Source organism: Juglans microcarpa x Juglans regia, chromosome 4D, assembly GCF_004785595.1.
Source record: "Juglans microcarpa x Juglans regia isolate MS1-56 chromosome 4D, Jm3101_v1.0, whole genome shotgun sequence".
Classification (NCBI taxonomy): domain Eukaryota; kingdom Viridiplantae; phylum Streptophyta; class Magnoliopsida; order Fagales; family Juglandaceae; genus Juglans; species Juglans microcarpa x Juglans regia.
The window spans coordinates 31,079,025-31,104,605 of NC_054600.1; the positions used below are offsets into that span (position 1 = coordinate 31,079,025).

The window sequence follows — 25,581 nt, forward strand, 5'->3', positions numbered from 1 at the left end:
TATAAAAAATAATTATAAATACAGAATGTAAGAGTGAATAGTAACATATACATACAAAATCCCGTTCTGAAAATCTGAATTCTCTCGACTATTTTAAACCTTTAGCATCATTATCAAAAGGGTTGCTTTGTAGTTGGTTCCTTCACAAGGGAGAAATATATAATATATATATATATATATATATATATATATATATATACACTTTTCCCCAGTACTACACTGGCCTTCTTCCCCATGGCTTTTTCAGGCCCTCCCTAGCCCCACCAATAATCGAGAAACCATAATTCAAGAAACACTTTTTTTCACACAAGCAAGGATTGCTAGATCAACCAATGACCCCAGCAATAAGGATCGGATCTCCCATCTCCCTCATGTAATTTGTTTCTAAAGTAGCCATTTATTTGACCAATTAGAACCTCAAAAAGGCCACCCTTTTTTTTTTCCCACCAAAGTTCAAATGGAAATCGAGCAAACGATGATGATCAACTACAAGTAAAACTTTCCGCCTGAGGTTGGCCAGGCTAGTTAGCTAGCGCTAATTGACGGAATATTATGAGACATGAGACGTAGGTCCCATATTCTTTTCACTAGTGCAAGCCAAACCCCACCTAGCTAGCTTTTGTCATAGATATGAATATGTCCAAATCATGTCATCTAGGTCAAACTTTAAGCAAACACATAACAACAATCACTCACAGCTGGGGAGAATTGAGTGCCATCTTCTCTAAAAAGTTTTGGTAGCTTCTTGCACTCAAAGCAAGTAGACTTTTAAGCCCCCCCTCTACCCCCCCACTCCTGGCCTCCCAGCTCCTTTTTGCACCTTTTTTTTTTTTTTTTCGGTTTTCTCTCGTCTAGAATTAATGAAAGTGATCTTGCTTTTTGGTAAGATGAATTCCGCAGGAGAAGCACCAATCAAGCAAAAGATGACCATTGGTTCCCCATTTTCACAGTAGAATTAGTATATAATATTTTATCTTTATGAAGGAAAATAAAGAAACCAATCAAGGGGAAAAAGTTTGAATGTGATGTCAAATGGAACTCCGACCGACCAAACAAATAAATATAAATTAATGGATTATTCAAAAGAGAAATTTATAATTATTCTTTTTCCATTGGAGCTTCGTCACTTCACATGCATATATAATGGCAAACATCTACATGGATTCTAATGCTGGTTGAGGACCTTTAATTTGTATGTATGACTCATATAACTGCCAAATTTATTAGTGGTTTAATTTGGACCTATATATATATATATATATATTCATTTTAAATGACAGATCATTTGGAGGCACCGCCCCATCAAAGATAGACTTGATCAAATATATCCTATACTTTTATGATCTTCATGAAAAAAAAGGGACAATTGGAAGATGCTAAATCCCCACCTCAAAAGCTTTAATTCAAAGAACATTAACATGGCATCTGCTTCCTTTTTTCAACCTTTTGAAGTTCTTGGAATCCTTAAGAGTTACCAACAATAGAAAAATCCCACTTAGATTAGGCAGATGAAAAGCTACTTTCTCCACTAATGCTTCGGAAATTTGGCTTTGTCAAGCATGCAGTAGTAGTACTGGTACTAGTCCCGCGCGTGGGCCTATTATACTTTACACCTACGCATGAAGCGTTTAACTTATCGATCATATAGAAATTAACAAAAGGTAATTTCTAAGAATGACTAACCCTAGCTTTTGGATACATATTATAAAGGAAGACATGCGTACGTAAGACACTTGAGCCTTACATCAATGCAGGAATGAAGTGCTAGCTGATGAGGTACGTAATTCCTTTAAACCAAAAAGTCGATCGGGTTTTTAAATATTGAGCTTTTAAAGTTAAGACAAATCTTTAATTAGATGCCAATATCTTAAGAGGGACCGAAGCTATTTAATTAATTTACTTTTGAATTTTATAAGGCCGTATATATACTCTAGCCTGGCACGTATATACGCCATGATATCTGCTTGTCAAAACGAGGTGTGTGTTTGAAATTGTTTTCATCGATATATATTATGTTTATAAATTAAACATTAATTATCAATTCTGAAGTCATGAGTACCATATCATTAATTGCCGCCCATTTCATCTTCATGCATGTTAGAATTAAGTTGTATCAATGCATGCATTGAATATAATTGATCCAGTAGAACCGATGGCTAATTACCAACATTCAATATATAAGCTAATTAAAACTATTAGCTAGGTGGCATATTCAATACTAAGGGGGAACTTGAAAAGACAATACTAGCTAAGTGTTCATTAATTTGATGAATATATATGTATATATACCGATGGCTAATGTCGTCCTGAAGTTAATTTCTGAGCTTATCCCTTCAAGTGTACTGATTAATTAATGATTCATAGATTAACGTTTAACTAAAGGGAAAGGTTATATCTAAAAACCCCTTAATCGATCGGATCGGAGGTTAAAATTAGTTTGACGCGAAGGATTAATTAAGCTATTGTTTTCCATATACATGGCAGATAGAAGACAAGTACTATCTTTTTTCTAAAGGAGAACAAATGTAAACTGACCTTTTCTTGGTTGGACTGTCATGATGATCTTCAAGAGTACAAGTTCCTGAGTGAAACCAAATCTTTCTTATGAATTAGTATTGTTAATGTTTACTATGCGATTTTCCGACCTAGTTAATAATAACAATTAATAAGACTGTTCGATTATAGCAATAATGTAAGATGATGATGTAATAATCAGATATAATAAATATTAGTTTCACCATACCAATATAATCATGACAGAATTAGATGGTTCGATTGATTAATTGATTAGGGCTACCTTGTTAAATTAAAAAATATATCATTTTTTTTTAATATGTCGTGCTAGTTTATGGTTTTGTTTTCGAAATACATTTCTCAGGGAAATCATTTATTTCTTATTCTCAGTGAGTTTAGAAGTAAAACGAATGCCCTATGATGTCATACACCATCCGTATAGTGCCCTATAAAAGCCAGCAATAAGCAGAACCAATTCCTACTGTTACCTCCCCAAGGAAAAAAGAAAAGAAAAGAAAGACTGCAGGGGAAGTAAAGTAACAAAAAAAAATCCAGGTCTTAGATTTTATGTCTGTATGGTGAGATATGGCGAGAAGGAGAAGGCTTGAAAGTTGGGACATGCGCCTGTTGGCCAGAGCCCAAAAAGCTGATTTTGCCCAGAAACTTTCATGTCAGGAAGAGGCCGTGAAAGCATGCATGGCACATCTGTCAAGAACTACATCTTTCAGACCTCTTTAAAGTGCACGCACAAAGCTACACAGAGAGAGAGAGAGAGAGAGAGAGAGAGCCAGTACACTTGGTTTTGTTCTTTTTTCCTTCCCTTCCACCACGACCACCCTAAGGAATCCTTACTTTCCAAGGCATTTATGCTACATTGTACTATTCGCTTGACTTTATCTTTGCCTTGTTTGTGGGGTTTTGGATTCCTTTTGGCCTGGAATTAAAAAAACTCTCCTTTTCGCATTAAAAAATTAGCAGAAAAGATAGGAAAAAAGAGTCACATTAATGCAAAAAGTGAAGCCGGTTTGGCTAATAACAGGCAACCCCCGAAAATGCTGCCGAGCTTCAGTTATACATGCTTCAATTCCTATTTCGCAGGAAAGAATGATTTTTTGAAGGATATGGAGAGTGGGCCGTGGAGTGTTCAGGAGAATAACGAGATTTTGAAGACGATGCTTTTGTGTTCACACGCGTTCAAGGGCCCAATAAATCTCTCAAGAGGTAATCGTAATTATATAAAATCTAAATAAAAAATTGAATAATTTTAATAAAATAACACAATCGTATTAATTAGTTTATCTTTAAAATAATTGTATGAATATAATTATTTTAATTAAAAATATGGGATTTTTCTGTTGTGGTCATATATGTGATGATGCTATGGGCCTGGTGGCATAAGGAGTACAGTAGTCTTTGAAAATTTTCCCAGCAACTCTTTCTCTCTCTCTCTCTCTCTCCCCTGTTCAATGTTTTCTTTTGTATTTCACTTTTTTCTCATAGATTTTTTTTTTTTTTAATCATTTACAAGCATCAAGCATTGTGTGGACTGTATAAGCAAAGTAATAAATACAAGGAACTTCATAAATAAGAAGGAATATTTCCATCCTACATATCGCCAAAATTAAATAGGTTCTGCATTTGATTTGGACGCAGCCAAGAAAATATTGTTGGCATGAAAAGAAAATATGCATGCATATAACAAAGCCCTTTTTTGTAAAAATAAAAATAAAAATAAAAACAGACTACCGCTTGATTGATTTGCTTTGCTTGCTGGGGATCTCATCATACTCAAAAACTGTTTTCTCCACGACTATTGTAATAGGGGCCTGACTTCCTTCTAATGCTGAGAAAACCCGACCATTTATTGCTTGCTCTGAGAAAAAAACAGATTTTGGTAGGCCATCAATTAAAGGATCAACTCAATCAGTTCAAACCCAGATTCTCCATCTAACCATCTAATGCTTAAAAATGGATGCTTAAAAAGCAGATTGATGATATTTTAAGCATCCATTTTTCGCCCATCTCCTTTAGAATTTTTTTACATTTTTCATTTTGATATAATTATTTAGACAACCGAAAACTGTATGCTTTGAATCTTTGGGTTTGGACGTCGCTCTAATGATTTTTAGAAATCTTTAATCGTTTCAAAAAATTGCAAAGAATCATCCAAATGATTCTTAAATATACTTACGTTGTTTCAACTTATTAATAAACACTAACTCTGGATCTCTGCCCTAGAAAATGAATTACTACAAGTTCTCATTAATGCATATCATCGAAAATTTTAGTCCATTCATTCTTTTTGGGTAACAATACTTGCTAGGACCAACTTTGAGGCGACTGCTATAATCTATTTGGTGCAAATAACAGCGGGATTGAGATTTGAGAACCTTTTTGTGCAATGAAACTTTCACTAGATGAGTAGAAGAAAAAATCCTCCAGTACCCTGCTTATAATTCAATTCTAAAACCCAACTCAATAAAGCCTTATCTCAATTATTTGGGATAGTGAAATACTTTAACCACAAAGAGATTACACAAAAGTAAACACACAAGCTGATGTGGCTTGATGCAATGCGTCAGATTGTATAATTACTTTTATTGTCAAGTAGATTTAATAGATCACATGAAGTCATGTCACTTTGTATGTTTACTTTTGTGTAATCTCTTGGTGTCTGTAGTACTTCTCAACAAAGTCACATGTACCTAAGTAATGGTATACTTTTCTAACTAGTGCAACAAGCGAGCCAATAGGATTATTTGAAAGGAATGGCATGAAAATAAAAAAGGCAAGTACTAATCAAGAGACAAAGGTTGGGAGAATTAATTAAAAAAAAAGAAAAAACGGCAACAGACCAGAAAGGTAAGAAAACCAAACATTGTGAATGCTAATTTACAGATCGGCATGTAGATATATGAAGTAAAATTAGCTATGAGCAAGCTACATGTGACATAGAATAATTTAATTAAATATGTAATATGAGGAAATAGTATATAACTTGAACGCACAGGACATGTTTTAATAACATAATCAATTAAAGAATCAGTTAGAAACAAATTCAGCAAGCACATAATGTAATTATTTCTTACGTCCAAATACAGATCAGAGTTCAGAAATTTTTTTATTATAAACAGCATGCATGTATGTCAGAAACTGTAGCATATCCGATGTAATTGTAAATTGGCAGTACCTTACGCCACATCATGATGAAAGAATAGACCTTCTCTTTGGCAGCGTGAGATTGTATCAGCTTGGTTTAAGGACTACATGCTGTCAAAAGAGACAGGACTGGAAGAGATCAGATCTCCCAAAAAGCAATGTTCTCAATGGCATGCCGAATGACACCATTAAACAAAACTAATAAAAAGCATCATTGACATCAGAAATTAAGTCGTTACCTTAATCTGTGTCCTATTGTATGTGTATGTGATGTGCACGGACCCATCACTAGCCTGGATAACAGCTGGATATGAGAATTCCATTTCCAAATTCTCCTCCAACGTCAAAACATCACACCATGTGTCACCATCATCCTTAGAGAGTGCAACTTTAAGCACACCCTTGAGATTGTATTATACGCAAGTAACAAACAGCCATCTCTCAATTTGACCCCATCAATACCTGGTAAAAATTGAAATCTGAAATCAAAATCAGACAGAATAAGGAAATGGAAAGGAGAAGCAGCATATGGAAACATATATTTACAATGCCTGGAATTGAGGTTATTCAAATTTTCTCAGAAATTAACTGAAAATTGACACCAAACTGATTATAAAACAATAACCGTTTTAGTTGCTCACTATCCAATTGATTAAATACTGCAGTGTAACGTATTTCAAAGGTTATCAAAACCAAGATGGACCCGCTTTTAAAGTCCATTAAATTCAATTCATAAAAACTAGATGTTGCATACCTGCTAGTATGACGCAAGCAACACAATGTTAATGTTTGTACACAGTTAACAGGGTTGGCTGATCTCCTTTCACATAATAGGGCCACTAACCTGAGTTTGGATTGGGGAGTTCAGTAGGTTTTGCATAATCCCAGTTCTGGCCACCATCGCGGGACTCTGACATACAAATTCTATTAATACCTTCAAAGGATCGCAGTAAAACACGCAAGGTCCCTTTTGCAGTCTGATAAGGAACTGGTTGAATCACACTGAGAGATTCATTTTGTACGTATATTGGGCCATACTTTCTCCATGACCTTCCAGAATCTGCAGTAATCTGTTCCATGGGAGTCACAAAACATGTTAACCCTCTCCAAACATCAAAACCCTTGAATTATCTCAATGTAGCTGAGTTGTTGCTCAAACCTCCACCCATGCTCCCCAAGAATTCCAACTCTCGACAGATGATCCACAGAGCAAGAGGCCATTTTCCAGCAAGATAGGCTGAGGAAAGCAAGCAGTACAGATGACAAGTGCAACCTTTGAGTAAATGAGGCTTCCAGAGTATTTAATTTACACAAATATATTGCAAAATAATTCAAGTCATACCTTATTCTTTATTGGACCTAATATGCCAGGAGGAAGTTGTTCTCTCTCTGTCCAAGAAATACCTTTATCATAAGATCGCTTCATGCACCCGCTCCACCTGAGATTTAGCCAACGATTACTAGAGCTTTAAAAACAGAAGTCAAAATATGAAAAGTGTTCATAGTTACAATTAAGATCACATTTCTGCAGAGTGCTCAGTAAATTGAGAGTGTAGTGATAATATAGAACACATTGATAATTGAAAACAGAATGTTCAACTCAAAACACTTTTATTATCGAAACACTTGGATGATTGATCTGTAACATACCTATTTGGGAAGATAAGTTCCAAAAGATAAAACTTCTATGCATTTTTGTTCAGAAATTCAAGATTACAAAAATATAACTGCACACAATTCCTGCCATTGGAATAAAGTAAGAAAAGGAGCTTTGCCATTCATAAACCTTGTACACCACACACCACATTTTTTTTTTTGGTTTTATTCTTCTTAAAACAATTGAATTCTGCTACTCATCATTCATATACCACACATTTGGTAAGATAACAAAATTAAAAAAATAACAAAAAGGGTGGTGTGTGGTGTATGAGGCTTATGAATAGAATTTTTCATAGAAAAGAGGCTTAAAGATGAAAGTAGATAATAGGAAAAAAATACATTTTCCCTCCAACTGACAGACGTTTAACACTTTCCTCAAACTATCAAAATTTACACATTGCACCCTCCAGCTACCTAAAAGTTGTGACGTGAACCATTCATTAACATTCAACCATTAAAATTGTGTCTCATCACCTATTTGTTATCCATCTTAATGGCCAATGGCCAAAATTGGACAAGTTATCAGTTTTTGAGAGTGCAATATGTCAGTTTTGGTAACTTAAGATATAAAGTGCAAAACACCTGTTAGTTGGATGGTGGGAAACTTATTATCCTAAATGATAATGAATGAACAACTTGTCAACTACTAAATGGATTTTGCTACAAAATCACCAAGGAGAAAAGAAATAACATTACAATTTAGTCAGAAGGTTTCATTACTTTTGAACCTCTTGACCTATTTTATAGAAGATCAGCAGCTCGTCTGACGGAAGTTTAAATAAAACCGGGTTCCACATTGGAACATTTGGTTCTTCATCAACGACAACAGGTGACTGCCAAGAGCCATTCTGCCCAGAAAATACCAAGAAAGTTAAAAGTAAATATGTTAATACTCCAGGGAATCAAAATCAAGTGATCAACTTTATTTTCAAAAGGGTTCGTATGATTAAAAAGATTAAAGAAATCAAACAATATGAGTGAACACATGCAGGAGTGAGATGAATTGAAGAAACCTTCCAATAAATGCTACTCTAAACAATACTTAATACCAATGACCTTGTAGCCTAGTGGTACTTCTTGCAAAGGTGGAAATTAAGTGTAAACCCCTTTCCCAATAAGGCTACAAATGCCATGTCATAACATTCATAGTACCAGATATTAAGAGTTCTATATACATTAAAATTTTGACATGACTGAGCAATTTTTTAAACCCCAAGCTCATAATGTAAAAAATCCAACATATCAAAAGTAAGTAAAATATGTCACAAAAAATGCTAAACCAAATCGTAATAGCCTGTGACAAGCATTCGTTCAGTTTTTCATTTTCAATGTCTTCTCTACTGACTTTGGCCTGCGGATTCATTCTCATGGTACCTAGGAATGAATTCCAGGAAGACCAAGGAATTGAGGCAGTTTTTGGGTTCTCTTGTGGCCTCCAAATATATATTTTTCCCCAATAAATATCCTTGGGGGAATGACCTCAATGCAGATCATTTTTAACCCTCCAATTTATCCTCAACCAGATCTGTTTTCTCTCCTAAAAATATCTGGTTTTTTTTATCCAAAAGGATTCTTGACAGAGTTAAACTTCACCTAGGCAGCCATAATCCTTTTTAAACTAACCTTTCTTCTATTTTTTTCTAACCAGTAAACATTTAATAATTTAAGCATCGTATAAAACAAAATAAAAGAAACTGAAGTCCATATAAAAAATAATTACCAGAATAGCATCCCATCACAGACCACTTTAAAGGAAACCCTAGAATTTTGGGTGTGACATCAACCCTTTAACTCAGCAACGTATGGAATTTCTAGGTTGAAGGGTTCTTCCATCGATTATTTGAAAAGGTTCTTTTTTTTTTTTTTTTTTTTTAATTTTTTTTACAAGTAAACGATTATATTGATATGAATAGGCATAGCCCAAGTACACAAGATGGTATACCAAGATCACACCTATTTAGAGAGAAGTAATAGAAACAAGAAAGTCGATTATTTGAAAAGGTTAGATAGAATAAATAAAATAAATCATTTGTACAGCTGGAATGTGTTTAAGTAGTAAATGAACCAAACCAACCCTTGCTTGCAAAAAGCAGCATAATTATAAATGAACAAGGCTAGGTTGAGAGAAAGAGTAGCAGACAAATTAGAGCTTACAGTCAGCATATGCCACAAGGGAATGGACGCTACAGTTCTGGAAACTATGAAATTATAATTTCAACTTTGAATGATAGAACGAGCATGTTTAGATATATGAGCAGGAACTCTATATGCACATCCTTCAATAAGGTCACAAAGGAATGGTTAAGAAATACATCGTTGATGAGGTGATTTAGAAATTTTGAGGATCATGAGTAGACGATGGAAGAACTTAAAACTTTCCTCTTCAATACTGTGTTTTTTTGGGCAGCAACTATTGATTTCAAAGGGCCGAGTTCTAATGATTTTATCATATCTTTTTCTATTTCTAGTTAGGTGTCCCCTTGTATACATTATGTGTACTTGGTATGTTCCTGTTACGGTTTTTTTTTTTCATAAATCTTCGATTACATATGAAAAAGAGAGATGATTAGTTAAACATATACCTCGTAGTGCTGCAGCCAAATTTTCACATCAGATGCCCTTCTAATGCACCCCCAAAATAGGCAACCACAAAGTGCTCTTTGTCAACCTACACAAACCGCAAAGAAACCACTACAATCTAGTCCACTCACGTCAATGAAGTCAAGACTACACGCCATAAACTTAAAAAAAACAAATTTTGAAAATGTTTTTGTTGTGCATAACCTCAACAATGGTAGAAGCATGACAGCTATTGAAGGGAGCAGAACTTGCAGGAAATGTGAACTCCTCTATCAATGGGTCTTCAATGTAACTGTTGTTTCTCAAATCTAAACTCTTAGGAAATGACATTGTAGTTTCTGCCTCTGCAAATGGAACTAATTTCCTGCAAAAACGTTCAATTGATGCTCAGGATTGATCAGAAGACAATAATATCACGGGCATATAGTACATAAAGACCCACACGGTGGTCTATTTTGAAAAAATAAATTGTTTTGTTTTTCAATAATAATAATAATAATAACAACAACAGATAGAAGAGAAGAAATGGACGACCTGGTGAGAAAGGCTCTAAAAGAATGAAGGCTGTAGTGGGTGTTCAGTGTGAGATCGAAATTGGAGAAGAGAGGAGCGGAACTGAAGGTGCTTCCAAATCCAGATAATGGGTCATGTAAATCAGACACAATGGAGGTTGAGAACAGCAATAAAAATAACAAACACGAAAACAGCAATAGAACCAAAACGATGCTTCTTCCCATTGACGCGCACATCCCAAACTTCACAGAAGTGGGTTTCATTTCTTTTCATTTTTTTAAATATTTAATGTTTGCATTTAAGGATACATTATATAATATATATATATATATATAAATTGTGTGAGGAAAAAAAAAAAAAAAAGGATAAACGAGGTATAATTGATGTTTACCTAATAAATCGCTCAAAAAATAATCCGAACTAAATATTAATTTATAGCATAACTACCGCTGCTGTGCCATGGCAATTTTGACTCAAGGGGATGACAAATTCCATTGCCTCAAGATTGCAGAGGGAAGAACCTGTGAAAGAAAGGCAGTTTGATTAGTGTACGTTACAGTGTCACCTAAACTGGTTCAAGTATCAGAGTGTTGAGGGGGGCGTGCGCAGGTGCTGCGAAACTAGGCTAGGGAAAGAGACAAAGAGAAATAAAATAAAAATTATTAATATGTAGATGTAGATATACAACATACAACTGTATTAAATAAACTCGATTAGCACGTTCCCTGATTTATCTTGCATATACACAAAGATACGCAATCCCTGATTCTCCTCCGCGGCTGTCGGCAGACATCACTCCCTCGGATTCAGTATTTGCACCAACGGTTCTTTGCCGCACATATTTGATTCGTTTACATTAATTATCGGATTCTTATGATTTCATCAATCCTTCACCAATAACCAGTACCTTAGTTTACAGAATTATGACTCGACCTTGCGTTCTTACTGACTTTACTTTTTCACGAAATTATGATTTCATCAATCCTTCACCAATAACCAGTACCTTAGTTTACAGAATTATGACTCGACCTTGCGTTCTTACTGACTTTACTTTTTCACGAAATGGAATCGATTGGATTTACTTTTTCTTATTTTCCTTTTCTTAATGATTAACCTTAATCGTTAAGAAAAATTTAAAAAAATATATAATTTTATTAATAATCACTTTTTTAACTATTAAATAAAATAATTTTTTTAAAAAAATTAAATATAAAAAAAAATAATAAATAAATAGTAAAAGAGTTACTGAAGATAGTAATCCTATTATTTTTCTTTATGATATCGATCTGATAGGATAAGTAAATGTCATTCACAATATGTTTTTTATCTTCCAATTGTGATGCTAGAAGTATACCTTTGCACCTCTTGATCTCTAGAAATTAAAATTAAAAATTAAATAAAATATTATTATAATATATTTTTTTAATATTATTTTTATTTTGTGTGAAAATTTAATAAGATTATAAAAATTAGATAAAATAAAATAAAATGAATTAAGAAAAGTTATGGAAATAAATAAGTCCTTACTCACTTTGACAATGTCTAACTTAACGGAAAAATATTGAACATAATTTTAGGATTCTTTGAAACAACAAATTTTTGAAAACACCTAAACTGTTTTTTAAAAACAGAGTATCAAAAACTATAAAATTAAAATATAAAACGGTAATGAAACCTAAAATCCGAAAACCACACAAAATGAAAAAAATAACAAAGACATGTTTTTAAAATAAAAAAACTCAGAAAAATAATAAAAACTACAAAATAAAAACTAAAAATAGAGAAAGGGGGGTGTCCTCCGAGTCCCCGGGGAACCCGGATCATAGTGTAGCCTGTGGCACCTTCTTCTTCTTTTTTTAATGTTTTTGTATTTTTAATATTTTATTAAAAAAATTAGCAGGTGTAATATATATTCTTTTGGTTTTTAGTATTTTTTAGATTACATATATATTATATATGCCTAAATATTTGGTGTTTTATTATTATATAACTATGTTCTAGTTTTTTCTAATAAAATTACTGACGTGGTTAATCATTTTTTCTAGCTTGTTTTCAGACAATTTTTAGTTTATTTTATTTTATCTTATTTAATTATTATAATTTTTTTTTAAATTTTTATATAAAATAAAATATATAATTTAAATTTTTTTTAATTTTAAAATAAAAATAATATTAAAAAAAAAATATTTCATCAATTAAGCGCATCGACGACTACGAGCAGCTACTCAAGTCAGAGACTCTCCAATCTCATGGCCACCCAGTGCTTAGGTTCGAAATGCTCGACAGCTACCATAGCGTTAGCCATCGCCGCTGCTCTCTCTGCTTCGACAGCCATCTCTCGTACTCCTCTCTCTCTCTCTCTCTCTCTCTCTTCGACTGCCTGACTGGCGCACGCGCAGGCGTGTCAAGGCTAATCTTTCTTTTATTTACGATTCTCAGTCTATATCTGGAGGAGAAAGTGCAGAGGTTTAGAATCCAAGATACGAGAGCTCCAGAAATCCCTCAAGTCCTCATCGGAGAAATGTGGTGCCGAGAGACAAGGTCGTATTCGGGCTCAGCAGGTACTCCACCCCTCTTCTTTCAGCACCCCCTTATCTTTAATTTTCTTTTTGTTCCATTTCATTTGTATAAGTGTGTCTGGGCTTTCTTTGTACTCTGTTGGGTTTCTGAGAAAACTGTAGGAAAAAAAAACTAGAAAGAGAAACCAAATGTTCCAACATTGAGTTTTTGATGTTTTCTGATAACTCTAAATAGAGTTTTGGGTTAGTGCCCATAAATGAAAAGCGGCTTATGGTTGTTAAAGGCTAAACCATTGATTTAAAAGTTCCAAGACTGTTAGAGATTAATTTAGTTAAGCCTTTAATGCTCAGATCATGACATTACAATACACTTTCGAATCCAACGTCCTAGGTGGCCACTCTATCGACGCTGACCCGGTACTAAGCATTCCCTTTTTGGCAGCTTCACACATATATTAGTGATCAATGGATTAACATCATGCTCATACATAGTATCAAGACAGTTTAATCCAGCTTATAGGTAGCTCCTTCCGTGACTTGAACTCTTGGCACGGTCCCTACTCTACACGCAACTTGCCCAAGAAAAACTGTAATTTTCAGTTGTAATTAAAATTGAATTGAAAAGAGAAAATGATCAGACTTTCTGTTGATAAGGGCTTCCTTGAGGGAAACCCAATCTGCTGGTAGATTCAAGAAGGGAATTGCCAGCAACAAAACAGTGGCATTTGTATTAAAGGGAGACAACATCGTTTTAAAGTGTAATTCCAGTAGTAAACGACAATGTTTTGATGTGTAGTGTAAGTAGAAACAGCAGGGTCGCAAGTATTATTTCTAGCAGAAATTAGTTCTGTTATGTTTGCTAGATTTGTGGGACAGTTGCTTATGTAGAAGTTGAGAGGCGGTTGAGGGCTCCCTAAACTTAAAGATAATTCCTTTAGTTTTACTCTTGTATGTCGAGGTTGGGTTTCCGTCGAAGTAGCTCTTATCAATAGAGAATTCCATCATTTTCTCTTTTCAATTCACTTTCTTTTTCTTTTCTTTTTTTTAACTAACTCAATTCACTTTTCCTTACGATTGAAAATTACAACATTCCTTAGGCAAGTTGCGTGGTATAACAATGGCTTTGGGGTTTTAATTTACAGATCGGTGTCATATTATCCACGGTGGTGAGGCAATCATATGCAGTAGCTCTGAAGACGGGTCATGCTTCGGGGGTTCAAAGTGAGGGGAACGGTGAAACTGGTATGTAGATCACGCCTCAGAACCAGCTTGTCGTGATGCAAAATTCTTTAAAAGAGATAGAAACCCAACTTGTCGAGTTGAAGGCAGTGATAGCTTTCTTGTCAACGAAAATAGACCTGCTTTCAGCTAGAGGCAACGGGGTTGTAAGAAACAAGACTAAGATAGGCCCGAATCCTTTAAACTCAGATAAAGGAAAACGGAAAATCGGATTCGGCCCTGTCCCTATAACTAGGTCCAAGAGAGTATGGCGGGTCAAAATGAAATCTGAGTTATTTGAAGTGGGTTCTACGTTGGGTATCGGCTTAGAGACATCAGTAATGGAATGCCATTTGCCTCAGGTAATATAGGATAGACTGATAGTCAGTATTACACCCTTGGTCCCTGAAGAAACTATGGCTCACTCGTCGGAGTTGAAGGAAAATGGTGTATTGCCGAGGTCTGAAGGAGATGTCGGATCCACTGAAGTTGCACATAAAGGGTCACCAGAGGTGAATGGACTTGCTGTCATCCCAGAATCTTCAATGGGGACCCTAATACCGTTGGAGAGAACCAATGGAGTTGCTGAGGAGGTACGAGATTTGAATATGGGTTTGGCGTTGGTGCCTTGTGTAGAGGAATGTCTAGAGTCGGGAGTGCAGTTGGATACTGTGTCTGGGGATAATATTGCTCCCCTGGTCTCTCTTCCTCCAATAGCGGATTGGATTATGCTTAAAGTTAACGAGATTCAGCAGTTTGTTGGAATTTCACATGGAGGATGTGAAGATCAATTTAAAGAATTAATCACTGCGATTGAGGCAAACCACGCGCTTGAAACCAAATCAAGTTTCAAGAAAAGTAGGGAGTTACAACGTCCTTCTTGGGCAATCAATTACGACGCTAAGGGTGGTAGTTCAACTAGAGGGAAGTCTAAAGGGAGGGCATTGTGAAGACGGAACAAGGGGTTGGGGTTGGTTTTTTGGGTAGAGTTTTAGTTCTACGGGAAACAAGGGGTTGGGGTCGAGCTTGGTGTATTTGGAGTTGTTTTTCACGGGCTTTTTGGGTCATTAGGGGCTTTCTAATATGGGCAAGGTGTTTTCTTGTATACATTTAGTGTACTTGGTTACTCCTATTAATATATATAATATTTTTACTTATAAAAAAAAAATATCATTGTAGGATATGTTTATACAGATCGGTGTACTTAGGCAATGCCTTGTATATCAATAAAATTTTACTTTCACTTATCAAAACAAAAAAAAAAAAAGATGTGCTCATACGAGTCCTTTATAAATATTACTACGGAAATAATGCAGTACGGTTCTAGAATAGGAATAATGAAAATTGAAAGGTATTATTTATTATTTCCATTAGTATAGTTTTTTTATAAGTATTTCCATTAGTATAGCTGATTATTAGAATTATTATTAGAATTATATTTTATCGTGTTTTTTTATTTATTTCATTGCGGGAGAATCATCAATACTTTTGTAATGCTCATATGGAATAATTTCTTTTGTGTTGTTTACAATTTGTATCTTTCTTTCTGTACTGGTGATGATCCAGCAATCCATAACTGTTTATTGTTGGGCTTATATACGTTTTGCTTACAGCTCATAATAAGTATTTGTTGTGGTTGGTCATGTTCTCTGCTGATATATTTTCTATAGGCAATGAGGAAAGCACTAGCATATCCTAAATCTGACAATTTGGAGTTATCTTCTTATCCCATGGCACCCATTGGTGTCATCCAGTCATGCTTCTCTACCAGGTGCTTGCAATTAAAACCTCATAACTTAAATAAGCATTACCAGCTATGAAGAGTTCTTTCCCTTTTTTCTTAAAATAACATGCTTGGGAAATTTATGCTCAGTCATCTAAATACAATAAATACTTTCTATCCAGTTAAAGGCATATAAAATTACTAGTCATTCTATCATTATCCTCCTTGGAAACCAGAATTTCACAAGAGTACTTTGCTCCTTTTATCCCCAGAGAGTTATTTTTGTCAGGAGATCAACACCATGACTCTGCAATTTCTCATCATGCAATTTTTGAGTGTCAAGTCAACTGTGTTTGGTAAAAGGTCAATAAACATGACCAAAAGGTTTTGCATGCCTCTATGCTTATTTAATATGCATAAATGATCTCAGGTTTTTTTTTTTTTTTGTGTGCGCACGTGTGTGCAGGAATGGAACACCCAGGCAGCCTTTACTTGTACCCCTTGCTAGAGCATGTCTGGTATTTGATCCCACTCGGGTTCCTCCTGCATCCCTCGAGGGTCTTGGAGAATATTCTCATTGCTGGATTATATATGTGTTTCACTTAAACACAGATCTGGAGAAGTTATGGAAGGAACCATCTAAATCAAAGTTCAAGGCGAAGGTATGTAGAACAGCTATTTAACAGTTTGCTTACATGTTTCATGCTTATAGTTGTTTTGAATGCATATGTTTTTAACTTCATTAAAAGTTTGGCTGGATGGCTAGGTGAGAGTACCAAGATTGAAAGGCAGAAGGATGGGTGTCTTTGCTACACGATCTCCACATCGACCGTGCCCTATTGGGCTCACCGTTGCAAAGGTTAGGATATGAAAAGAGTTTTTCCTAGCGTTATATAAAGATAAAAATTTAGGAGTCGTTTGGTTTGAGAAACACTGTTAACTCATCTCATCTCATCTCATTATTACAACTTTCCCTAATTTCCACACAAAATATAATAAACAATTCAACTTTTTTAAATCTCAAAACAATAATAATATTAAAAAATAATGTTCTAACAATATTTTATTCAACTTTCAACTTTTATCTAAAACCATCTCATTTCACTATCCAAACAGCTCCTAAGTCTAGAAGGGGAGAACTAGAAATTGAACCTTTTAGAGCATCCACATTGGTCTATGCATATGCATATGCAAAGTCATATTTACATAATATGAGCCTAAATTCATTTACATTGGCTTATGCATATCCATATATTTAGCTAGCTATGAACAGTACTTATCTAAATTTGAAGAGTTACTATTCACTCCACAAAACATATTTTATTCATTATTTCTCTCTCCTCCCACTCTCTCTCTCACAATCCTTTCATTTTCTCTCTCCTTCAACAATACAACAAACATTCACCTGCACATTCATTTTATTATTATAGTATATTATATATATATATTTTTTTCATTTTATTATATTTTTAATATAATATATAAAAATTTATATTTTTTATTATTGCATTTGTATTATTAATGTCAATGTATGTAGTGGATGCTAATTGCAAAATATATATAAAAGAATTGATTTTAGAAAAAAATTAATAATAATAATAAAATAATATCTTATTATTATTTTGTCTCAAATATGCATAAGCCAATGTGAAAGTTTTGCTTGAATGGTAAAATAGATATGCAAAAGAGGTGATTTTGCATATGCATATGCATAGACCAATGCTAATGCTCTTAGAAGTATGAGAGGCTAAAAATCCCCACAAAAGTTTGACTCTCTCCATTTATAGTTTTACATTTTTCATATCACTAAATATATGTATATATACTTGTCAAAACTGTAAAACATATCAAAGTTTGTGAGATTACGTTTGTATAATCCCTTTTTGGCAGTATTTCTCTACGTTGAATAGGATTTGATTTCTGCTCTGATTTTACAGTGGAAAAATTTATTCCTCCAAATAAAAGACAAATATGCCAACTACGAAGTGGAAAGAATATTATTCAGTTTGATAAAGCTAGAATTTGTGTACTGTAGGTGGAGGCTGTAGAAGAAAATATGGTACTTCTCTCTGGTGTGGATCTGGTTGATGGGACGGTAAGTTTTTCAATGCTTGTCCCAGGTAGCCACACGAATTTTAGACTTAGTGGGTCTTTGGTGTAACTTTGAAGTACATCTATGGGATGTTGCATCACTATGTCGAGCTGCTAATTGTTTTAATTTGTCAACAGCCTGTGGTTGATGTCAAACCTTATCTACCATACTGTGATGCAATCGAAAGAGCAACAGTGCCGAAGTGGGTTACGGTATTCTCTCTATAGTTCCTTAGCATAATGTAATTGGACATTTATGATACAGTAAATTTTCCACAGAGAGAGAGAGAGCCATTTCCAATCATATGTAAGACCTTTATTAGCACGAACTATATGATCAAGTTTAAAATACATGAAGAAATATGCCTTAAGCACAAACTCTAAAATAGCGAAGAAGAACATGATATGTTTGCAATTGCTTTATGTCATGCCGAGTAAAGTCAGTGTTGGGTTGGATTTGTAATGACCTGATCCAAAACCCAAAACCTTTACAATCCTTTTGTTGAAACTTGAAATGTTCCTTCACTTCATTTTGTCTGGTTATATTTCCAATCTTATTATATTCCAAGAATAATTTTGTGGATTGTTGGAAATTGATTATAAGTTGGAAACATGCGTCTTATATGTAAATGAAAATTTTCTTTTATAATAATATTTTGTTAATAAGAAAAAGCCGCAACCAAAGTTCATAGGTTATATGCATAAGTGGAATTACCTTCCCCCCCTCCTCCTCCCCTTTTTCTTTTCTTTTTTTGTAATGCATATTACTAATTGGTTCTTGTTATGAAATAATACGTATGCACAGGAGGACAGTTTGTTGGAAGTAGCTTCTGTTAGCTTCTCTGAGGGCTTCCCTTCCATTCTTGCTGACTGTTGGGTTAGAATGGTATGTGGCCTAATTTTCTACTTGAAATGTTTGGCACGTGTATTATTTCATTTATTCGTTGAACATTTTGTATTACATGGTGGGATAGTCCACATTTTTATTTTTTTAAGTACAATCTGCACAGACCTGCTGCTTGCATGCTCTGTGAGACTGACTGCCACTCCATATATAAAATTTATATATTTTTATGGAGCATGTTTCTGCGTTGATTTTAGTATGCAGATCAGTGTCAACTTCCTCTAACGCAAACCATGTTTTGATCAAAACCAAGTGACCAGCCCAATTGGGTTGGTTCATAGCAGCAGCCACACACTGCTGTGAAGCATGTGTAAGCCATGCGATGATTGTAATAGTTCGAAAAAATTCACTTACAGTTTTCTACATATAACTCAGTACACCACAACAGTCTCCATGCGTTCATATCATCACACCTCTTCCCCCCCCCCCCCCCCCCCCCCAAAAAAAAAAAAAAAAAAAAAGGTTTCATGTCAATGTAGTTACTTGGAGTTTTGCTTTATTGTCAACCATTATTTTATTTTATACAAACTTATATACTTCTAAAGATTATATTTCAAATTTTTATTGGTTTTTTTCCCAATGTTTAAGGGTAAGAAGTCACTCTATGCTTCCCCGGAAGAGTTCCAAAGTTTAATAAAGCAGGTGCTTTCATGGGATATTCGGTCACCGTCTCAGAGAAATCGACCTTATGATTCCCATGTTGAGACAAGAAATGGTAAAGCATCCGTTTCCGATTCAGACAGTTACCAAGATGAAGAAGCTTCTACCCCCACGAGTGATCAGGCGTCTCTTTCATTTGGGGGAATAATTTATCATCTTAATTTGGAAGGTCTAGATGTCTCATACAGAATCAATTGCGATGGAGATGTCATTGTTGAAAAAGTCGCCATTTCACCCGACATCCCAAACAGCCATCGAAACCGTTGCAATTACTCGTCATGGATAGACAAATCTAGGTGACTCAAGGCCTTCGAGATTTGATATTGGTGTTTCAAATTTTCAATGCCTAGAATTCTAGCAAGTTTGTACTCTAAACATTTTTGTAAAACTGGTGACTTCCCTAGTACCTAGAAATAGCATTGTGGTTATATTATCAGTCAGTAAATTTCAATTTTTAATCAGAATGGGAGGTGAGGGGACTGCAGTCAGAAGGCTAGCAGCCACACAAAGTGGCCATGACGCTACTATCCAGTGTCCACTATCCTCCGCCGGTCCCTAGCACAAGGATGGGGGTTCTTCCTTCAAATGGTCCCCTACATGTACTATGATTAACATATTTGAATAAGACATGTAATGGTTGCTGCTGCATATGCACTAGATGTGGTTTGTATTGGTTAGTTTGTCCCATTCAACATGTTCTCTATGATTTACATTGAAATGCGAAATTCTCCATGTGCTAGCAAGCTCCGAAAGCATCATATAATTTTAAAATTGAAATTCAGTGTCAAGTCTTCTTCTCTCATATATTGTTAAAGTTCAGTCCAAATGTTTCATCCGTAAATAAATGTTAATTTCATTTATAGTAATGATAGTTACAATTATGAGTATATAAGTACTATACAATTATTTTGAAAAAAGTAAATAAATACGAGACTCACATGAAAATAAATTTAGTTTTTAATAATGGATTTCACATTTTTTTAAAACGACTATACGACGCTTACGTACTCCACGATTATATATAATATTACTTTACAAAAAAGTCCCAATCTCAATTTGTTTAGCTTGCTGGAGGGGCATAGAATGCAAGTGCCCCCAATGTAAGTTTGGGATTTTGTGACATTGGAACTGAGGCAAAGCATAATTCCATGGACGGCTTTTATGCAACTTGTTTCCACACCACCAAAACAAAACACGTAAAGATGACTTCACAACAACCTTGGATTGCTTGAGTTTTAAGGAAGCGGGAGATTGATAAATAAAGTGATTTTTATATTATTTATTATTTATGTAATATTATTTAAAAATCTGTATACAATTAATCATACAATATTAAAAACTTTATTTCGCGTGTTTATTTCTCATTTGTTAAATCTTAAAATTCAGACCGTACTTTAACGAGCCGGGTCAAGTGCTCGAGATCGAAACAAGAAGAAAAGTAGACAGGAAAACATGTTTTTTGAACTTTGAACATTTTAGACGACAGTATTGGACTGGACTAAATTGTTGATGGGCGGAAACAGTATCAACCGCGTGGACCACGATTTATTCGCTATTTGCCTGTAATCTCATTATCTTTTTTCCCGTAATTGTTCGTTTTTATGGCCAAAATTTACGCGGGTGCCACTGTGCCAGCTTGGACCAGTATCCTATACAAAAGATTCGCTTCTGAAAAGCAATATAAACATCAATGCATGGTAAGATATCTGTTCAATGGATATAAAAATATTTTAAATAAAATTGAAAATTAAATAAAATATTATTTTTATTTTATAATTTAAATAAATTAAATTATTTATTATATTTTATATAAAAATTTAAAAAAATTATAATGATAAGATAAAATCGTTTCTGTATCTAAATAGAATCTTAAATAAAAAACATATATCTTAAAGATAATCAGCCGTATACATTAGAAAATAAAGAAAAAATATCAAAGTATCATGGTATGCTTATAGTTTAATTATGATGTTGAGACCTCGGTCTTCATGTTTTCAACTGCCCTCTGTTCAACCAATTTATAGCCCATAACTTCTTTCTCAATTTGTTTCCTATCAAATTGCCAACATAAACTTCATGAAATTACAATAATTCATTTTAACATAGCAAAAATGTAATATAACTAGTCAGGTTTGTTTAATATGTTGTGTTTTAGGTCCAGTGACTAATTTACAAAATCGCTTAAAATATGTGATAAGTAATGACATTATTATCATTTAAAACAAAGAGTTCATTGCACGCTTCCCTAATTTCAATCAAGTATATTTTTCGTAACACAAACTTTGACGATAGTAAACCAAGCCAACATAAGATAGTTAAGCGACCAACTTTAAACATACTAATTTAAGCCTTTGGATCGGATAAAAAAAAAAAAATGAAGAAGATATCAACAGCCATGTTTGTTGAGCTAGATACGAGAATATCAAATTAAAAGTAAAAAAGAATAATATTTAGTATATAAAAAGAAAATAGAAAAAAGAACGATAAATTGATGTAACATGTTATTATATAATAAATTGTAAATTATTTTTTAAATTATATTAATTTATAAATTTATGCTCAATTATCGTAGAACGGTCTCACATATTTTGTTTGGTTTAACATAATGATTATAAATTTATAAATAAATAGAATATTATAAATGAGAAAAGATATTTGTAAAAATAAATTATATAATCATTTAAAATATATATATATATATATATAAAATTTATATAAAAATTAAATTTTTAATAATAAATTTCAATATTTTTTAAAATAATTAAGTAACGTTTACGCATGATTCTATGTAAAATTATTCTTTATAAATTTATAAACAATAAATGCTTTGCGTGTCGATTCTTCTTTTACGTCCACAGCTCAGCCACGAGCCATCCCATTTAAATACCTTTGAATTTAGAGGGGTTGGTTAGAACTCAGCTGGCATTTAATAGTATGGCCCTTTAGTAAATAACGGGAAACCAGAAGGGCAAACTCTCTATGATGGATGTACTCACACCGGCGGACTTTTTTTAAAAAAAACTGCTTACTGTAACGCTCTCCTGCCTATATTTCTGCCTCCGCCTCTACCGGTTCCAATATTCCGAGGCCGGGGCCGGTTCCACCCACCACTCTCCCTCTCTGTAAAACTGTTCACAGTGATAAAGAGAAGTAGTTCATGCATGTTTTGATACACATATACTCAGGCGCGAGAGATTTGAATTTCTGCTGTTTTTTCTGTGTCGCGAGAGAGACAGAGATATGGAGTCTCCGTCAACGGGAGAAACGACGCGGATCGCCGCGAGGGCGTCTATAGTAGATTCGTTTAAGGGGTGCGGTCTGTCGGGGGTCCGGATTGACAAGGAGGAGCTCCGTAGGAGGCTCCTGATGCCGCAGTACCTCCGGTTCGCCGTGCGCGACTCCATCCGGTTAAAGGACCCCACCGCCGGCGAGAGCCATTTTCATAATCGAGGCGAGGAGAACGTAGAGCCTCCCGAAGCGCCGATGGTCGTCTTCATCAACCCCCATAGCGGTGGGCGCCACGGCCCCGTGCTCAAGGAGAGGCTTCAGCAGTTGATTTCCGAAGAACAGGTCCCCGCCAATTTCCTTTTTTTCTCTTACCGAAGAAATTCTAACCAAGACTTCCTTCATGCATATCAACATATCATTATTTATGTATATGTGTGTATGTGTGAGCGCTATAATGTTTTTTTTTGCACGAATTATATGACTTTTTTTTTTTTTTTTTTTCCCTTCATTTGGCGATTTAGTTGAACTGTTTATATGTTAATGAAAGTATTACATACTGGGGCGTATGATAAAAAAGCACGGGGCTAGAGCGGTGGTACTCTGCAATGTGCTTAGTTTTGTGGGATCGATGTGTGCGATTGAGGTTTCCCTGGAGGAGTTATTGGCTCATGACCATTACATATGTCAGAGTGAGAAATACAAGCTCTTTGGTCCTTGCATGAAATCCCATTCAAGATTTGCCCGTGGAAGTAACAGTGTTACGTACCATGTCAGACGCATTACGCTTCCAACTCTGTGGCTATCTTGAGAGGACATGGAAGCTGGAAACAAACTTGTGAAAGTTGGAATGTTGTAGACGGCGGAGAGTAGGAAAAGGTTTCTTCCAACCACGCCAACATGGCCTCTGACTATCGGGTTATGAAATTACTTACATATACATAACAAAAAAGAACTACCGGGTTTCGAAATCCAACAAACTCAGGATTTACCTTTCGAGTTTAGGAATTGTTACTTTTATCTACAGTTTACAAGGTTGATGGCCTTTATTAGACTTTAATAATATGCAGCAGCAAGCTTATAATTGTGAAACTTAAATGTAGGGTGGGAAGAATTTATTTGCTTTAAGGTTTGTTCTTTTTTTGTTTTTTTTTTTTTTTTTGGGGGGGGGGGGGGACCCTTCTAGTTGTTATTTATAATATATTTATGTTTCTTTTTACTTATAAAAAAAAATATATTCATGTTTCTTTTTTAATTTGGTATTTTGAACTGGGAATACTTTGTAATGCAGGTTTTTGTCCTGGCTGATGTGAAGCCTCATGAGTTTGTACGATATGGTTTAAAATGCCTAGAGATGCTGGCTGATCTTGGTGATTCTTGTGCCAAAGAGACTCGTGAAAAGATGAGGGTTATGGTATGTTCACTGGAGCACATTTGCACATATTGGTCTACATTATATAGCTCTCAGCTGAATTTCCTGAACCTCTATGGACAATTATAGTGGCACTTAGTCATTGTCCGAAATACTGAAATATATTTATGTGAAATGTAAGATATTGAGCTTCTTGAGCAGGTCGCTGGAGGTGATGGTACAGTTGGTTGGGTGCTGGGAAGTCTTGGAGAACTTATTAAACAGGGTAGGGAGCCATTTCCCCCTGTAGGAATCATTCCACTTGGTACTGGGAATGATCTGTCTAGGAGTTTTGGTTGGGTAAGATTTCTCGCACCGTGAGTATTTGAGTTTCCAGGTGATGTCTTGCATGCTGAACTGTGGGTTTGAATGCTTTATTCAGGGTGGTTCCTTTCCTTTTGTATGGAAATCAGCCGTCAAAAGATCTCTCCACAAGGCTATTGCAGGTCCTGTATGCCGTTTGGATAGGTGCGCTTTCTCTTATTCCGTAAGGGTTAGTGCTATATTCTGAATATTTCTGGTGTGACAATGCTGATTATTTTTTCTAATTGTAGGGGTGGTAATGGCCATCAAGTTGTATGCCTTAGATTATCATTCCTTGGGGGCATGTTTTATATTCTTCATGCTTAGATGAGGTTCCACCTCTTTCTATTAAAATTCCACATTATTTATAAACAGAAAAAAAATTGTTTTAGGAGAAATGAGGTTAGTGCCTTGGAAAATAGGGCTCAAGGATAATATGCTGTGGCTTAGTTTTGAAGCTCATAATCCTTAATGCATATGCATTGTAGTCTGGTGAGCTCATTGGGTGAAGCTGGAATGCTCTTTGACTTTAAAAGAACTGGATAGGTCCCATTATCAATTGAGTTGAATTGAAAAATCAATCTGATTAAAGAGTTTCATGGATCTGATATTTATAACATTTTAAAAGTTTAAACCATAAAAAAATAACGCTTTAAAAATTTACTTAGTCAATAGAATTTGATTGAAGTTATCATTATTTCATTGTGAAATTTAGATAGATGACATATTTGATCACGTGTTTATTCACAAAACATATAAGAAAGAAGTAACAATTCATCCTGATTTTTCAACTTTCATGTAATCTTAAAAAATATATAAATATTAGGTGGTGGGTCTGAATTCGTTTTATTAAACATTCATGTTTGTTGCTGCGTAGACCGTTTACTAGTTATGTGAATAACAAGTGACAAGCAAGATGACGAAGATATATAAAACATAATTGTAGATTTTGTGGTCTATAAGTGAAGTATAATTATTGTGAAAACCAAGAATGATAGCTCTTCTATTTTGTCAAATCTTTTTTTATTGGTTATTTTTTTTATAAAATATTATGTCTTAATCAATTCTTCTTGCTAATACAAATGATATAATTTGTTTCTCT

At 34.5% G+C, this 25,581-nt stretch overlaps 3 protein-coding genes across 10 annotated transcripts in view; 2 read left to right on the forward strand and 1 right to left on the reverse strand.

The window, feature by feature from the left end:
- Positions 1–4,067: 4,067 nt before the first annotated feature.
- On the reverse strand, positions 4,068–10,808 carry LOC121260987. Its single transcript, XM_041163112.1, is given in 12 exon segments — positions 4,068–4,387; positions 5,705–5,784; positions 5,913–6,076; positions 6,079–6,135; positions 6,518–6,743; positions 6,833–6,910; positions 7,016–7,112; positions 8,053–8,180; positions 9,915–9,949; positions 9,952–10,000; positions 10,117–10,276; positions 10,610–10,808. Coding segments are annotated over 11 exon segments (1,107 nt in total). The 5' UTR covers positions 10,699–10,808; the 3' UTR covers positions 4,068–4,387; positions 5,705–5,760.
- A 1,813-nt stretch (positions 10,809–12,621) lies between these two features.
- LOC121260988 (tRNA (adenine(37)-N6)-methyltransferase) lies at positions 12,622–19,945 on the forward strand. Of its 3 annotated transcripts, none has more exons than XM_041163113.1 (9): positions 12,622–12,765; positions 12,865–12,986; positions 15,833–15,933; positions 16,352–16,547; positions 16,652–16,744; positions 17,921–17,980; positions 18,115–18,189; positions 18,782–18,862; positions 19,469–19,945. In XM_041163113.1, exons 1-9 carry the CDS (start codon positions 12,675–12,677, stop codon positions 19,838–19,840), a joined length of 1,191 nt encoding a protein of 396 aa, XP_041019047.1. In that variant the 5' UTR covers positions 12,622–12,674; the 3' UTR covers positions 19,841–19,945. The 3 variants fall into 3 exon arrangements, with proteins under 3 accessions (XP_041019047.1, XP_041019049.1, XP_041019048.1); XM_041163115.1 differs by lacking the exon at positions 12,622–12,765 and adding an exon at positions 14,087–14,263 and having other exon boundaries at positions 12,859–12,986; XM_041163114.1 differs by lacking the exons at positions 12,622–12,765; positions 12,865–12,986 and adding an exon at positions 14,270–14,755.
- A 2,549-nt stretch (positions 19,946–22,494) lies between these two features.
- The window catches only part of LOC121260989 (diacylglycerol kinase 4-like), a 37,201-nt gene continuing 34,114 nt past the window's right edge, over positions 22,495–25,581 (forward strand). For 3 of the 6 annotated variants that reach the window (XM_041163117.1, XM_041163118.1, XM_041163119.1), the window contains exons 1-4: positions 22,499–23,110; positions 24,057–24,179; positions 24,339–24,476; positions 24,559–24,644. In XM_041163117.1, coding sequence (XP_041019051.1) covers positions 22,781–23,110; positions 24,057–24,179; positions 24,339–24,476; positions 24,559–24,644 — 677 coding nt within the window. In that variant the 5' untranslated portion in view covers positions 22,499–22,780. Of the gene's footprint in view, positions 23,111–24,056; positions 24,180–24,338; positions 24,477–24,558; positions 24,645–25,581 lie in introns of all 6 variants that reach the window. The other 3 variants (XR_005939813.1, XM_041163120.1, XM_041163116.1) reach the window with 2 other exon arrangements.